Source organism: Salminus brasiliensis, chromosome 22 (assembly GCF_030463535.1).
Source record: "Salminus brasiliensis chromosome 22, fSalBra1.hap2, whole genome shotgun sequence".
Classification (NCBI taxonomy): domain Eukaryota; kingdom Metazoa; phylum Chordata; class Actinopteri; order Characiformes; family Bryconidae; genus Salminus; species Salminus brasiliensis.
The window spans coordinates 26,682,294-26,697,603 of NC_132899.1; the positions used below are offsets into that span (position 1 = coordinate 26,682,294).

The following is a 15,310-nucleotide window of genomic DNA, read 5'->3' on the forward strand; positions in this document are numbered from 1 at the left end:
TTTTTCAAATATAGGTGCGAATTGGCTATGTCTACTATTTTCATAGTTACTCTGAAGAGAACAGACTATGCAAAGACGATGTAGATATTCATGCAGGTTTTGTTTTCTCTCTCACACAGAGAGAGTAAAATCTGACATATGTGTCACTGAGCATGAATCCTTATGATGTTATGGAGTTCAGGCCCTCTTAGATGCATAGAAAGGAGTGACACTGCATGGCAAACTACAGATAGCATGAGCCTGGGGGCCAGATTAGTGTTACTTATAATAAGCACACCTAGTCTTCTTCTTTCGGTCCACATTCTCTCACCATGCCAAAATCTGACTGAAAAATGTCCAATTCTGTTGTCCTTTATTGTAGTTTAGACTACAAAGCAACAAAATAGAATGTTTTTATATAGATTTGTTTTTTATTTTTTAGTTGTGTGCACCTTTAATTGTGTTTTCATGGGCTCATTTATCCACATCTATTTTAGATCTAAACTAAATCAAATGTTTTAATGAAAACACCACCAGCAATGCAGTTTGGACCAAGTCTATGTTTAATCTATGTCCAGAAATAATAATTTATTATTTATTGTTACTGTTATACAAAAAACTTTGAATCTCCATTTAAGTATTACTTTTTTTTTGACATAATGGGAATCTGGTAGCTGTTCTTTACATTGTTGCCCTATACATGATTTTTGTTGCAAAACTTATTATTGTATTATTGTTTGGCAATTTATGTTCCAAAGACCTAAATAAATAGTCTTGTATGTATGTATTTCACATAAAAAAGATATAACTTTTACTACAATGTATTATATATTTACTACATTTTTTAAATTCTTAAGCAGAATTGAGAACTGTACTTTTCTCAAGGGCAAAAAGATCTGCAGCACACAGGGGTTGCGTCATAACCCTGGCACTAGTAAACTATGACGCACAAACTGGTGGAAAGACCTGGGTCTCACAGACCAGGCACCTGGCTCATTTGTATAAACTGGGTGCTGTCATGCCACATCAGTGACCAGCAATGGACACTTCCAACCTTCATACACTGGTAGGTACGTCTCACCTGTACGCATGCTCTCACACACACACACACTGTCAATCTTTTCTTGTTTCACACACACGCACAAACGCACACACACTCATACACATAGGAGGGCAGACGCCAGCCAGTCTGGGCCACGATCAGCAGTATTGTTATTAACGTTTTCCCTTGCGTGTATTAAGGCACCGTGAGGACACATCCCAGCCCTATGACTGCAGGGCTGTGCTTTGTTCTTCTCCGTAACACAGACATAATTACAACCTTAAAGAGAGTCTACCTTTCCTTTTCACCCTCTCCCTCCTGCCCCACACCCCAGCCTGCACCCCACTTTGTTATGATGGCTATTCACAGGAATCCACCCTGGCAACTGTGTCACATTTTACAATGTGGGTAAATCTTTGCTTTGATATTTTAAAAAGTTTATTCATCTCTCATGCATAGTATATACTATCACTCAATCTTGCCATTTAAGGCTGTAAAAAATATCCTATTTGTATTATATAAAAATGTTTTTAACTAAATTGTCAAAAAAGTGTCAACCATTTCTAATCAGCTTTGTTAATTAATGGCCATCTGTGGGACTAAATAATATATTTTTCTTTCTTCTGCTGACTCAAACCAGGCAACTATAGTCGCAGGACATCTGGTGTGTCACATCTATGGCTGTCATTTGTAAAAAATATGATCCTGCTACAGTGGTAATCTGTGGTTTTGTTGGGGCCTATTGAGCTCTGAAACCATGTCCTGTCAGAGCTTGGGCTTCAGGCCTGTTGTGGTGGAGCCATGCAGGCCTGAGGAGCACTATCATATGAAGCTACATAACCAAAATGAGCAAGCGGCACACCAACAGCACACATTTTCAAAAACATATAGAGTTTGTTGCACTGTAATGCCAGCATTAGTTAGAATGAGCTTATTATGTAATTGCAATGCAATATAAGCAGGACATAAGTGTGAACTGGCTTCAGCTTTCAGAGTTTGAAAATGTAGGAACAATGAACATGTAGCAGTTGAAATTTCTTTCTAGAGCTTTGTCTCTCAACTGGACTTCTCCTCACAAAATGTATTATTGTTATATAATGTATATATTAACTTATTATTGAACATCTGACTGTGTCAATTTTTAGGAAATCAAAAGGAACAAAAAGGAAACTTTTTCATTTTTATTATTAATGGTGGACTCGCAAGTGTAAAATCTCTTGTAATAGTTTATAAATGTTGATCCTCACATATTTTAATCTTCTCTACTTCCCACCTTTAAATACAAGGAATAGAAGTATTGAGGACTGGCTGTAGATGTCTGAAGTATGTCAGTTAGACTGTATTGTATAAGTTCAGGGTCGTTGAGAAAGGTTTAGGAGTTGGCAGAAGATGAAAACCCTGCAGTTAAAGACCTGTCACGACTGAAAATATAGGCTTACAGCTTTGGCGCAGCATCGTTACCGCCCTTATGCTGGACATGTTTGTGTCAAAATACAGCTTTTTAATAACACACTAGGTCTCAATGTGCCTGGATTTACATTTGTCTCCACATAGTCTAAATTGAACACTAAAACTGTAGCCATGCATTTGAGTAATAAAGCTTATGTTAACATTGCTTATTGATAAAATAGATTTATGATCAAATTAATGCAATATAAATGCAAATATTTACATGTGATTTAAATTTGTTCTCATACCTTTTGTTTTTTTTGTCATGCCGCAGACCATCCAATATTATTTACATTCATAGCTATGTGAATATTTATCATATTTACATACATTTCATATGACAGTAGACCTACAGACTACATGGTATCTCCAGAAATGACTTTTTTTGCTATCCTTAGACAGGTAGATTGTCAAACGAATTTGGCAAAGCTACTGTTTTGCTGTTGGGGTGAAACTGGCACTAATTACAAAAGAGCTTGACATTTATTCTAGAGCATGTTGGGCCTTAACATGTACCTGTTAAACTCACTGTTTGGCCTCTGGCTGAAACACAGAATCCACATATTGCTCATTGTCCCCCTGTTCCATGCAACATTATCTCAGGAGAATATGTATGAGTATGTGCAGATATGCATTATTATGCATTAATATTAACACTGGTCATTGCTCCACAAAAAAGTAAAACTGATGCATGCTTTTGAAGCTTTAGCTGTAGCTGTTTTTTTGACCTTGCACCACTGATTTGGCTGTAAACATATATTTATAGTTTGGATAGTTTGGTTTAGAATAGTAAATAAAAATAAATTATCCTGACTACACCAAAGTGAGTAGCTTACCACAAATAAAGTGTTCTTTCTCAAAAAGAATTGCAGACTATATTTAACTGTATTTACATCCCAGTGTTTCATGCTTATATTCATGTGGAACATATGTGTGTTTATTGCTATTGCAATATGTGGCACTTACATTCTGGAAACAAATGGTGTTAAGGATTTACACAGATGCTACATAATATTTAATTATTCAGCATGTTATTCAGGTTTCCTTCAGAATTACAAGTGGACCTTGTTGGTGTAAAACCACTTCAAATTCTAGGAAAAGGTTTTTAAGCTAATCAGCCCTGATGAGGATGCAATATTTTTTACTGGCAAGGTTACAAGATGTTTTCACTCATGGAATAACTCTTTTTTTTTTAAAACATTAATATTAATATTCTACAACAATTCTACAAAACATGTTGTGGAATATTAATATTAATGTTTAAAAAAAAGCAATGTAGCAATGTATTCTGATCGTTATTTTATTTTTTGTTCGATATCTTTGTATATTTCTGTTATGATTTTATGAAGTTATGAGGTCCTTTATGGTTACGATTGTTGGAAAGTCCACTGTATTCTGCAGTGATGCTGGATGGTTTCCGAAATGTGCTCTCCTCTCCTCAAACCTGCTAATGAGCTTAATTAGTTTGCCCTCTGGGACGCATGACATGGCGAACCGGGAACCAATCAGAGCTCGTGCTCAGCGGACCTGCAGTGTGTGTGTGTGTGTGTGTATGTGTGTACGTGTGTACGTGTGTGTTTTCTTTCTAGCTGCTTTCGTCCGGATTTAAGAAAATATTTACACATTCGCTTTAACAGCGACTAAAAGCAGATATTATTCGTTGTTTTGTGATTTAGTTGTCGTTGTTAAAGGCGATTCCTTGCTGCTGTTGCCGCTCTGTTTTGGGATGGATCCGCTCTAAGTCCGTGTCCTATCGCCGCCTTCATGGACATCTCCTTCAATAATGTCTGCGGGCTTCATGTCTGATCCTCTGGCCGCTGCCCCTCGGCCGCCCGCTTTCCTGCCCTTCTCTCCCGCGCCAGGCTGCGGATTGACCCCCGCTGGCTACCCTGTGTCCGGACCACCCCAGCACGAGCCGCCTTACCCCTGTGCGGTAGCCCACTACGCACGGCCCCTTGGCTTCTCTTACGCCGGTCATGCCAGCGCTCCTGCACCGTCTGCCTACATGCCCTACCAGCAGGGCAACTACAGCACAGCGCTGGGGCAACAGAACAGAGCAGAGCACGCGGGTGAGTAAAGATCGGAGCATTTCTATGTACACTTACTCAATCGTTCAATCATTCATTCATTCATTGTCTGTCAAAGGGAACAATGCTTTGAAACCAGTTCACAAATTGTTACATTTAACAATATAATCCTATAAACAAATATAAACAACAAATCTAAATACACACTAACTGAAATGTGTTAATAAATAAATATGATTTAACATTATAGATATAAAATAACAGAACATATCTATTAATCAAGCAAAATGTACGTTGTATATTTAGGCAATAAATAGGGGCTAAGGATACTTATGAATTGTACAATTAGATTGGGTTTGTAAATGAGTCTGCTGTTATTTTCAAGACAGAAAAATATGGATGCGTTGAAGTTTAGACTTATTAAATCAAATCACATTTATTGGCAAGTCCCTTAGATGTAAAGGTGGGTCAAAAACGTCAAACGTAATCCATAACTCTATACACAGTAAAATACAAAATAAAACGGAATATATACACATTCACTTAAACTATATAAAATATCAAACTGTTTTAAAATATAAAATCTATTTATAAATAGGCTATGGAAATACATATACAGATACATTATTATGTACATATAGACACTAGAAAAGATATAAAGTACATTAATTGTTAAAGTCCGTTTTGGTGGATGCATTACGCCGTGAGTTCCAACGCAAATGACACAGTCTTCATTTAGAGGTGATATACTGCTGTTAGACGATGTATTAACATGTATCAGTATTAATAGCATATATGTTCTGTATTTGGCAGATATCTAATATTACCTTCATTATAATATATTGTGCATTTGTGAGTATATTGTGTTGCGGTCTAATATGTCATGTCATGACTATTAATAGGCCTCACTTACTAATACCAGGAGCTGTAGTTAATATATTACAAAGTTCTTTTTTCTTTAGTAGAAGTTTTAAAACTTGACTAAACTGATGTTTCCTTGCATTAATCAAGCCTAGGCTATACTGTTGAATTCATATTGTGACGATCCGGCGAATTATTTATACAATTATCCACGATTCGGGAAGCCTAACCACTTATTCAACGCTCACCTTTCAGAAACCAGTAGATGTAATAAAATGTGTATGTCTATATTGCATTAACTAGCCAGGCCTCGTCTAAAGAAAGCATAAGCCTGCCGTTTAACTGGATGCATTTAACTGGATTTATTCTAAAAACAAAACTACCTGCTTGTTAACGTTTCATTTCAAACGTTATTGAATTGTTCACTAGTTAATTTTATTTGGAGCCATATCCCTTATGACATAAATCAGTATGCTTTTCACAAGCTCGTAAATCAGGCATGGCGGTGGCGTAACCCATTTGTAGTGGAACATTTCTGTCTGACTGCTGTCTTTTGCCCCATTAGGCCGCGAGCAGAATGTGGGAGCTGAAGCAAGCCAGTTGCGTCTTAGTGCTAAAGGCAAGAAACTCCGCAAGCCCCGCACTATCTACTCAAGCGGGCAGCTGGCGGCGCTGCAGCAGCGTTTCCAGCAGACCCAGTACCTGGCCCTCCCCGAGAGAGCTGACCTGGCTGCACAGCTCGGCCTCACGCAGACACAGGTATACGACAGTACTATTATACTGCTTGCCAAAGGCTGCAAAAGCAGCCCACACTTAAGTGATGGTATTGTTACTATACTGAAATAACGACTAAAGTAATTAGGAAAGTTGTAGGAAAGCAAAGTTGTCCAGGTGATTAACCAACAGAACCGCATGAAATAATACACTCAGATTTACAAACTCAATATGTATGAGAATACAAATATTGTTGTTAAACTGAATTGGGTCAAACATATGTAAAATTCCTCTGCATTCAAGTAAAAGTGCAAAGAGGTGAAAATATTGAAGAAAGTACAAATCCATAAAGATTGAACTATTCACCTCTGAAATTCTAAAGCAAAGCTAAATGAGTACACCAACATGTCATAGCACTTAACATATTGAGTTTCTAAACAATATTGGGCTATAAAAAGATTTTGTTTCTTCAACTTTCGAAAAAAGGACCAGTAACCTGTCAACAATCCATGGCATTGTGCTAATGGAATAAAAACCTGAAATATCAAAGCCTGAAATACATTTTAGATTTGTCCAGGTCAGTGGTCTTATCTATTAGTTATTGTTTGTTAAAGTGACATGATTGAAAAATAAATAAGATTGGGTAGTAAAATGACTTGTTGCTTTAATCAGTAATCTGGGTTTCTCCATTTTCTATGTTGAGTACATTGAAACTGCAGTGGCTCCTACACAAATTTAGATTATGATGAAGATTCTTGGTTGATTTTAGAAAGGACACAAACCTCTGAGATAATAATGTGTAATAAGGAATGTCTAGAATGGGAATTGAAGTAATTTCCTCGTAGGAAAAAGGGGCCTTGCTTTTTCAACATTACCTAGATATTTCTTCATAGATCTCAGTGGCATTAGGTTTCATTTGTTAGGTCCTTATTCTGGTTGCCTGGCATTTCAGAGGTTTCAAAGTCTAGTAGTGTGTTAGGAAGAACAGAACCTCTAATTATTTTATGAATCTATTATTATATTGTTATTTGTCTTTTTTTAAATATTAAAATAGCAATATGATTGTTTTGAATTTTAAGCTCCAAAACTAAATTGCCAAAATTAATCCACATGATGTGGACTCTATAAAGAATACTAATGGATGGTGCACATTGTGTAGAAATCAGCATCTTACGTTCCCATGACTTTTGCAATACATTATGCTATTTTCATGTGTGTAAATGCGTGAATCGCTTTTTAAAGAAAAGATAGATCTTCGTTCTGTCATGAGGGCATACAAAGAACAATAATGATGATCATGTGCCTTTTGACTTAGAGAGGTTTGGATAACCATCTTTGCTTCTTGATTTGATAAGTGATTTTTACTCACTCAGTTTGGATTCACAAGTTGATGTTCTCATGTCATAATTACACATAATGTTTTAATTTGAGTAGTTTGCTGGATATTTGTTGGGAATATGTAAATTGGAGTTCTATTTTAATGCTAATGGTCTAGATTGCTAATCAAACAAATCATGTTTTTAATTTGTATAGCGCTTTTTACAACTGGTGTTGTCACAAAGCAGGTTTACGCAATCAGTAATCTGTATAAAGACCAGATATTAACAACACAAGAAGACATCAATCAATATATTTTTTAATGAATTTGCATTATGGTACTAAACTAAGTAAGTGATTGGATGTTTAACTGACAGAATGGCCTACCTTATATATTATAAGTGATATGAGTTCTTCTTTCTGTTTGATTTGATACATGTTGACATTTTTTGTATAACACTTATTATTTTCTTAATATCTATTGTCTTCTGCATGCCTCATTAAGGTGAAAAACGTTTGAATGTAAGCTATGGTTTTCTCAGTGCTGAGGCAGTTATCCAAAGGACTTTTCTCTTGATTGGTTAAGCCTCATACTTAAGATCACATATCCAAGTACTTACCAGTGGCTTTAACAAGTCTTTCATGGCAGTGGCATAAAATAAATGCTGTCCACCTGTTTTATGTATATTATTCCCCCGTCCGGCGATCTGTTCAAGAGTGCATTTTTGTTGTCTTGCATAATATTGATGCCCTTTCATTTTTAAAACTATTAAGGTAAAATCCATTTTTGTTTAGTGTTTGACAGGTTAATGAATGATTGGCACAAAGTTTTCATGGTATGCTGAAATAAATAAGTAATTTTATTCTTTATGAATATGATGTAATTTTGTTTTTACAAGTCAGGTTGACGCGAACTTCATACACTCTCACACACTAATGGAATATCTTAAGTGAATGTAGACACACTTAGGACACCCAGACACTTGTCACCCTGAGCGCAACATGTTTTTTTTGTTTGTTTGTTTGTTTTTGCTTGTTCGTTTTTAGTCAAGTCTGTTCAACAGCTGGCTAGTTCTCTTGACTAAACCTCTGTCTTTACCAGACTTCTATCAAAGCATGCCAATGATCTGCTGAAGAAGGCAGACACTTAGAGCTTGTCACACACACACCCGTGTGCTTTGTCTATGTAGATAGACTATTGATTACCTGCGCAATGTAACAGCTTCAAAACAAAGGCTTGACCTGCAGCATAAAAGTTTATTTGCTTTCCATTTTCCATGTGACCTATATTGCTTGAGCTCAATTGAAGCATGTAAACTAGTGCCACACAGGACATGGTTTGGCTCCCTGAAGCCCCCTAACACCATCCAACACATACATAATATAGGTCTGGAATCAATCACCCCACCATAAAAAACCATAAACCAGTCTTTAGAAATAGAAATCCATTTTTAAACATGTGTTTATTAAGGCTGTTGACAGCCAAACCAATAACAGTTTGAAAGGTCATTGTTTAAATTTTGGTTGTCTGAGGTTATGCAAACTGGTAGCAGATGGTGTAATTTTGGGCAGCTTTCATTCTACAAGGTGCTGATTTCAAATTGAATATTGCAAGATATCAAAGGAAACACCTCTACCTGCCAACAAATACACATGCAGGTACTAATGTGTACAACTACACTCTCAGGAAAAACCAAACTGTACTTTTCAGGGTTCATCCCCTGTCACTGGAGTGGTATGCTGAGGGGTATGTGTTCAGTATATTTAGTTAGAGAATATGATTGAATTATATCCAATTGCAGTTTTTGAAATATGTATTGACTCAGTACACCCTATCCCACCCTATTATTTTTGTTATTTGAATCAGTGAAGGACCTTTGGAAATGTAGTGTACACAAAAGTGGACCTTTGCACATTACCTTTGTAATCCATATGTGCATATGTGTGTCTTAAATGTACTGAAACAAAGGACTGAGATGAATCTTAACTGAATCCTGGGGTCCCTGTGTGGGATATCTAATGTTTTTGCTACTCCACAAAAAATTCAGACAAAAATAGTTAATGGACTGTGAATTTGTGGAAAAAATAGTTGGATTGGACTGGCATACCTGTTTACTATGTTTTCTGTCCGACCTTCTGGGAATTATTTTCATAACTGTATATTTAAGCCCAGGGTTATTGTGAGACACGTGTATTGCGTACATCATTAAGCAATAGGGCACATCAAAAAAGGGGTTTGCCTGTAATGAAACAGGAGTGGCAATGAACCAATTTCCAACAAGGCTGCTTTATATTTAGAGTTTCATTAGGACTGGCCACAAATGGACAATAGCTTAAATGGCCAGCCATTTTATGTTTAAAGCAATCAAAGCAACTTTGGCTTAGACCAGGGAATCGCACACACACACACACACACACACACACACACACACGTATATATATATATATATATATATATGCAATTGAAAAAAAAACTGCGTTTAACCGTGTCATGGTTATTGAAACTATTAATTCGTTTATATAATTATATGTTGTGTTTCCATTTCTAATGTGTTTACTGGGGTTTCCTCGTGTTTTTACTCCTCCAGGTTAAAATTTGGTTCCAAAATAAGCGCTCAAAATATAAGAAGATAATGAAGCATGGGGCGAACGGACCTGAGGGAGAACCACACGGCCAATGCTCGACTTCTCCGCCGTGCTCCGGGCTCGCGACGATGTGGGACGCTCCGGGCCGCGCGGGGGGCGCTTATATGAACCCCTACGCAGGGTGGTACAATAACCCCCAGCACGCTGAGCCTTTATAGTGAAAGACGGAAAAGAACTGGAGGCAACTCTCACTGCACCACTGGGTGCACTGACCTTTATCCACATGTAAATATTTGTCCGTGTGTGTCTGAGCGGGCTGTGACTCGATCGCTTCAGTAAGGATTTTTTTTATTACTTATTGACTCTATATGCCATCGGTGCTTTTCTTTTTTTTTTTTAACGCAGACTCCTTTACTTTGAATAAAAGACGTATGAAATGATGCCGCTTATGCAGTTTTATTTAGTATCACCTATTTTTATATTTTAAAGTTTTATCGCAACGTAAATGTATTAATTTGTACTAATGTATTTTGTATTTTTTTCTTTTCAAATAATAACTTTTACTGAACATTTATTTTATTCCATCAAAGAACATTACACAAGATAAAGTGGGCATAGCATATATATATATATATATATTATATAATATGTGTTTTTCTTTAGGCCTTCTTTGCGTGTTCATTTGTTTGTTTCTTTTTAATTTAGACATTTTCGTGAACAGAGTAGACTGAATGCAGAGCTGATTCGATTTATTTTTGTGTAACGACTTTCATTGTTACTACCTCAATTTACCTCATCATTTATTTACCTTTAATATACATGCAAATGGAATATATATTTTCTAATATGACTTTAATATATTGTTATTCATATGTATCCAATTTCATTTTACTTATTATTATCCAATTTTATTAACGAGGTGGCTGTAAATAGGATGTAAATCAATTAAAACATGCGTTATTTTTCCCGTTATTGTCATTTAGAAAAGAATCTGTGGGTAATGGAAATGGGTAATGGAAATATTTAGAACTTGGTGGTTCTTTTCAGATCTTGGCGTAATAAAACACGACATCGGATTTTCTCCGGGTCTTATACGACATCGGATTGTATCCGCTGACTTCAACAAGAAAACCTGCTTGTAATAAGATGATAAATGAAAGTTGTTTTCATTTGCGACTCTTAATAAATAGGTACTGATATACATATTACAGTGAATAAACCGTGTAAACGTATCGAACACTATGTTTCTCTGGAACTGATGTAAACTCAGTGATGCACACATTTCACGCTTAACGTTATGCATTGCACACTTACACAAAAACAGAGAAAGGGTTCTTGCATTCTCTGTGCGTAAGAATGAAGCCAAGGATAGAGATCATGCAGGTTCGTTTGTCTTTACTTGATGCAGTATAAATAACACTTGTTTTATTTTTGAGCTTAAAAAATACAACAGACTTGATAAAGAGATAAAAATAAAACGTCGTTTTAGTGAATGACTCAAAATGGTGAAAGAATTATCTCGTCAAATTATAGAAGTCTTCATATTGCAGCATTTAACACTAAAGATGAAATCATAATTAATAAGATCCTAATTTTCCTGAATAAATTTGTTCTTAGTGTTAGTATTAAATTACCACTGTGGTCTTTACGGAGATACTATTAATTTAATTTAGCACCCATAAAGTAAAACATGTTGTTGTTCACCGAAACTCAAATAGTAAAGTAATACAATGTACAACAGATTATGTTCCCTTAACATACAATTAGATGTAACTTGCCCTGACAAAAAAGGAAAAAAAAAAACTATTTAAACACAGAATGCCTGAAATGTTTTACAGTGTATGCACATAAATAAAATTATTTCATACTTAATTCCAGATCTATTAAAACTTGGTAATAAGAGCCACCTGCAGAGTTGTGGGGTCCACTTGACCCGACTTTGACCTGGCTCACTCAGCATGGTCCATTCCCCTTGTCTAAACATGCACATTGTAAAGGCCTTCTGTCAGTGAGCCCACCACAGAGCTATAATGCACCATAGTGCAAGATTCTTATATGGTCAGTATTCGCATGTTCTTTTCACAAAGGTCTATCCATTTCGATGTTTAAACAATGATTAAATATCTTTGAAGGAATTCTTTGGAGAATTAATGTGACATACAAATGCAACCACTAATGCCTATTTTACAGATTTCTAAATCCCAAAAACTTGTCAAACAAAGATAAATTGACTAAAAAGAAGAATGATGTGTAATGGTGAACCTTATTTAATATTAGAGATTCTTACATTTATTGCTTTAGTATTAGAATATTTTTTACACTTACCTCACTGGCTGAAATTGTGGTGACAAACCAATATTACCAAATTACCAAAATAAAGAAATTCTTTTTATACACGATTTAAACTTGCTTTCAGTCACTTAAACTCCACTAGAGTTTGATATTTAGACCTACCTCTTTATATATCTTGAGTCCCTGTGCTTGATTTGTTGAAATTATGGGGCCTGTTAAGTTGCGGGCCATGGGGAGAGAGGACAAGTGTAACTGAATGAAGTGGCAAGGCATCACAAGCCAAATTATAGGCAATTTTACATCTCAAGATTAGTATAATGGTTGGATAGACCTTTCAAACAGGGCAATTACTGACAAGGCATACTTGGGAAAGCTTTAAAGGGTGATGTGGTGGATTGGGGGACAAAGAGTGAGAGTGGGTTGATAGAAAATACCTTAATAGATTTCTCATACAGACTTTTGAATTAATGTTTTAATTTTGAAATTGGTGGATTCAGGATTCACTTGAGCAGACACAAGTGGCGTAGTACTGATTAATGTTGTCCTGAGTGATCTGACAGCAAATGTGGTATAATTTAAGGGTGAGTTTCACTACCACAATGCTTATCTGATGGCCACAGTGCTACAGTTGCCCCAGAATGCCTTTCTGTACCCCTTTGTGATTTATGCTGCACAAGGGGACACTATGGTACGGCAAGAACATACTTGGCCTTATAAGTACATGATGACAGCATGTTAAACGTATGCTTGGCTTATTGCTTGCTGCAAAGGGCAATGAACCACAAATCGCAATGGCTCCAACCTCCGCAATCTATCTCTCTGCTGCCACCCCAAACTGTTCTCCAGTTTCTAGGGTGAACCAGGGTTCATTGGTTCACAGCTGTCAAGGATGCCTCTCTCATTTGATCTTATTTACATTTCAAGCAAGATGAGTCCACTGAGTGATGCCTGTTCTGAGGTAGATGTTTTCGACTGGCAAGCATGGTCAGGCAGCTGCCCCCTGTCTTTTCATGGCAACATATGCGTGTCCCAACCGCTGCTGACCGCCAATTCAACCTTTAGTTGCCACCCTAGAGGCCCCTGACATTTTCCTGTATATCATTTCCCAGCTAAAGGAATAAAGAGTGAACCCGACTTTCTTTTTTTAGTATCCATTGAAACAAATTATCACATTCCGTGTTCACAATTTTAAACCAAGCTGCGATGCTCAGGATTTTGCACATTGAAGGTGGTGGTCTAAGCTCTGAGATGATCTTCGCCATCTACACAGTGGATAAGGCCTTGCTGCTCTATATGTTTTCTTGTATGAGCAATGTGTCCCAAGACAGCATATCCTGGATCAGTACCATTATGTTAAGGCCATCACATTAAGACCACACACGATGTCCAAACCAAAGAGAAAAAATCATATGTCACACATGGCCAAAGGCCCACTGAGAAAGCTGCACTAAAAAAAAACAAATGTCTTATATAACTTTTTGCTGTGGTTATTGTACAATTTTCAGATGAAATAATACCTCACCAAGTTGGATCACTATTTTTTTTTAAACACCCTTTGGATATGACAGAATATTAATATATACTGGGAATTAAGTGGCCTGACAGTTTTTTTAAATTTGTGAATATGATTATTTCCTCTATTCAATAGATAGGGATGTAATTCTTAGAATAGTGAAGCAAGTATTATAGGATCTTTATGACTAATTTCACAGATGTGAGGTGTCCTTGACTCACAATTGACCAGACAACCATTATCAATTACCACAATCCATCATCAGGCCATCTGACAGCCAGTGTCTTCCCTGTCCCCTTGAGACCATCCATCCCTCACTAGCATTACATCAGCAGGTTTGGTCCCAAACATGTTTGGTTCAAAGATCTGCCATTATCATTTACATAACTTTACACAAATGTTTTGGCACACACAAGCCATGATCGAATTGGTTTCATGGCATGACCATGGCAATTTTCACTAAAGCATTGTTTCAAACTTTTGTGGGCCATGATTAGACAAAGGCCCTCCTTTTTTGCTCCCATTTATATTGCCAACACGTCTTGAAAAGCAAGTTTTCTGTGACGTCACAGGGGGGAGTAACTTCACATTACACAGTTTCATGCAGAAGCTTCTGTTCTTCACAGTGCTCTTCACATAATCAAAAAATATTTTCACATGGCACACAGGGTTGCAACTAGTCCTAAATTTTAGTGTGCAACCAAACTGCTACATACATGTACCAATTTGTCCTCTCAATAAACCACATAGTTTTTGTACAGATTTCCTGTAGAATTACCATTGTTTAAACCATGAGTTAATTAAAATAACCAAACATGAAAATGCAATTGCTGCATTTAACTATTTAATGACCAAATAATAAGACTGGGAATGACAACACTGAAGAGTCTAAGTTAACAAAATAGGGCAGCAGTCATATGCTGAAAAATGGTTTATCAGTTCAACCTAAAACTATTTTCATGTAGTAACCAGCAACTGGGTACATACATTAAATTTATTTATTTACCTATTTTCTTCAGGTTTCTATTTAATGCTTTAAACTACAGAACTTTGCTTGTTAAGTGTTCATATAAAGGATTATACAATAATCAGTTTGGTTGCAGTTTGAGCTTCATAATAGCTACTTCTTAACAATATTTATATGAACCTGAGGCCGATCACAATAAAAAAAAGTATCGCATTGCTTGTTCTTTCATTTACTTGTTGCTTTTCTCATGAAACTGTCCACCTGCACTAATTATATAATATATGTGTGTGTGTGTGTGTGTGTGTGTGTGTGTGTGTGTGTATTGACTAACATTCCACCTACTTCATGCAATACTAGCTGACTTTGCATTATATCATTCTACAAATCCACTATACTTTTTACCCCCATGTTTTCCCATGTTCATGCCACATGATATCATTTTTCACACCTACTTTATAAATGTTGTTTTGGCCAAAGTAATCTCACTCTAACCAGTCTGCTTGAGAACATGTGTTTTCACTAAGATTTGTGGGAAATAAACTCAGCATCTGATAGTGGTAAAC

The 15,310-nt window shown here is 36.4% G+C and overlaps 1 protein-coding gene across 1 annotated transcript; it reads left to right on the plus strand.

The window, feature by feature from the left end:
- Window positions 1-4,253: 4,253 nt before the first annotated feature.
- On the plus strand, window positions 4,254-10,193 carry dlx4b (distal-less homeobox 4b). The gene is made up of 3 exons (XM_072667793.1): window positions 4,254-4,539; window positions 5,924-6,117; window positions 9,978-10,193. Exons 1-3 carry the CDS (start codon window positions 4,254-4,256, stop codon window positions 10,191-10,193), a joined length of 696 nt encoding a protein of 231 aa, XP_072523894.1.
- The last annotated feature ends 5,117 nt before the right edge of the window (window positions 10,194-15,310 follow it).

What these genes read in the sequence shown, in the direction of transcription:
- dlx4b (XM_072667793.1), top strand. Translation starts at nt 4,254, where the DNA reads ATGTCTGCGGGCTTCATGTCTGATCCTCTGGCCGCTGCCCCTCGGCCG. An exon ending in GAACAGAGCAGAGCACGCGG is followed by an intron (nt 4,540 to 5,923) that starts GTGAGTAAAGAT and finishes TTGCCCCATTAG; the next exon opens with GCCGCGAGCAGAATGTGGGA. An exon ending in TCGGCCTCACGCAGACACAG is followed by an intron (nt 6,118 to 9,977) that starts GTATACGACAGT and finishes TTACTCCTCCAG; the next exon opens with GTTAAAATTTGGTTCCAAAA.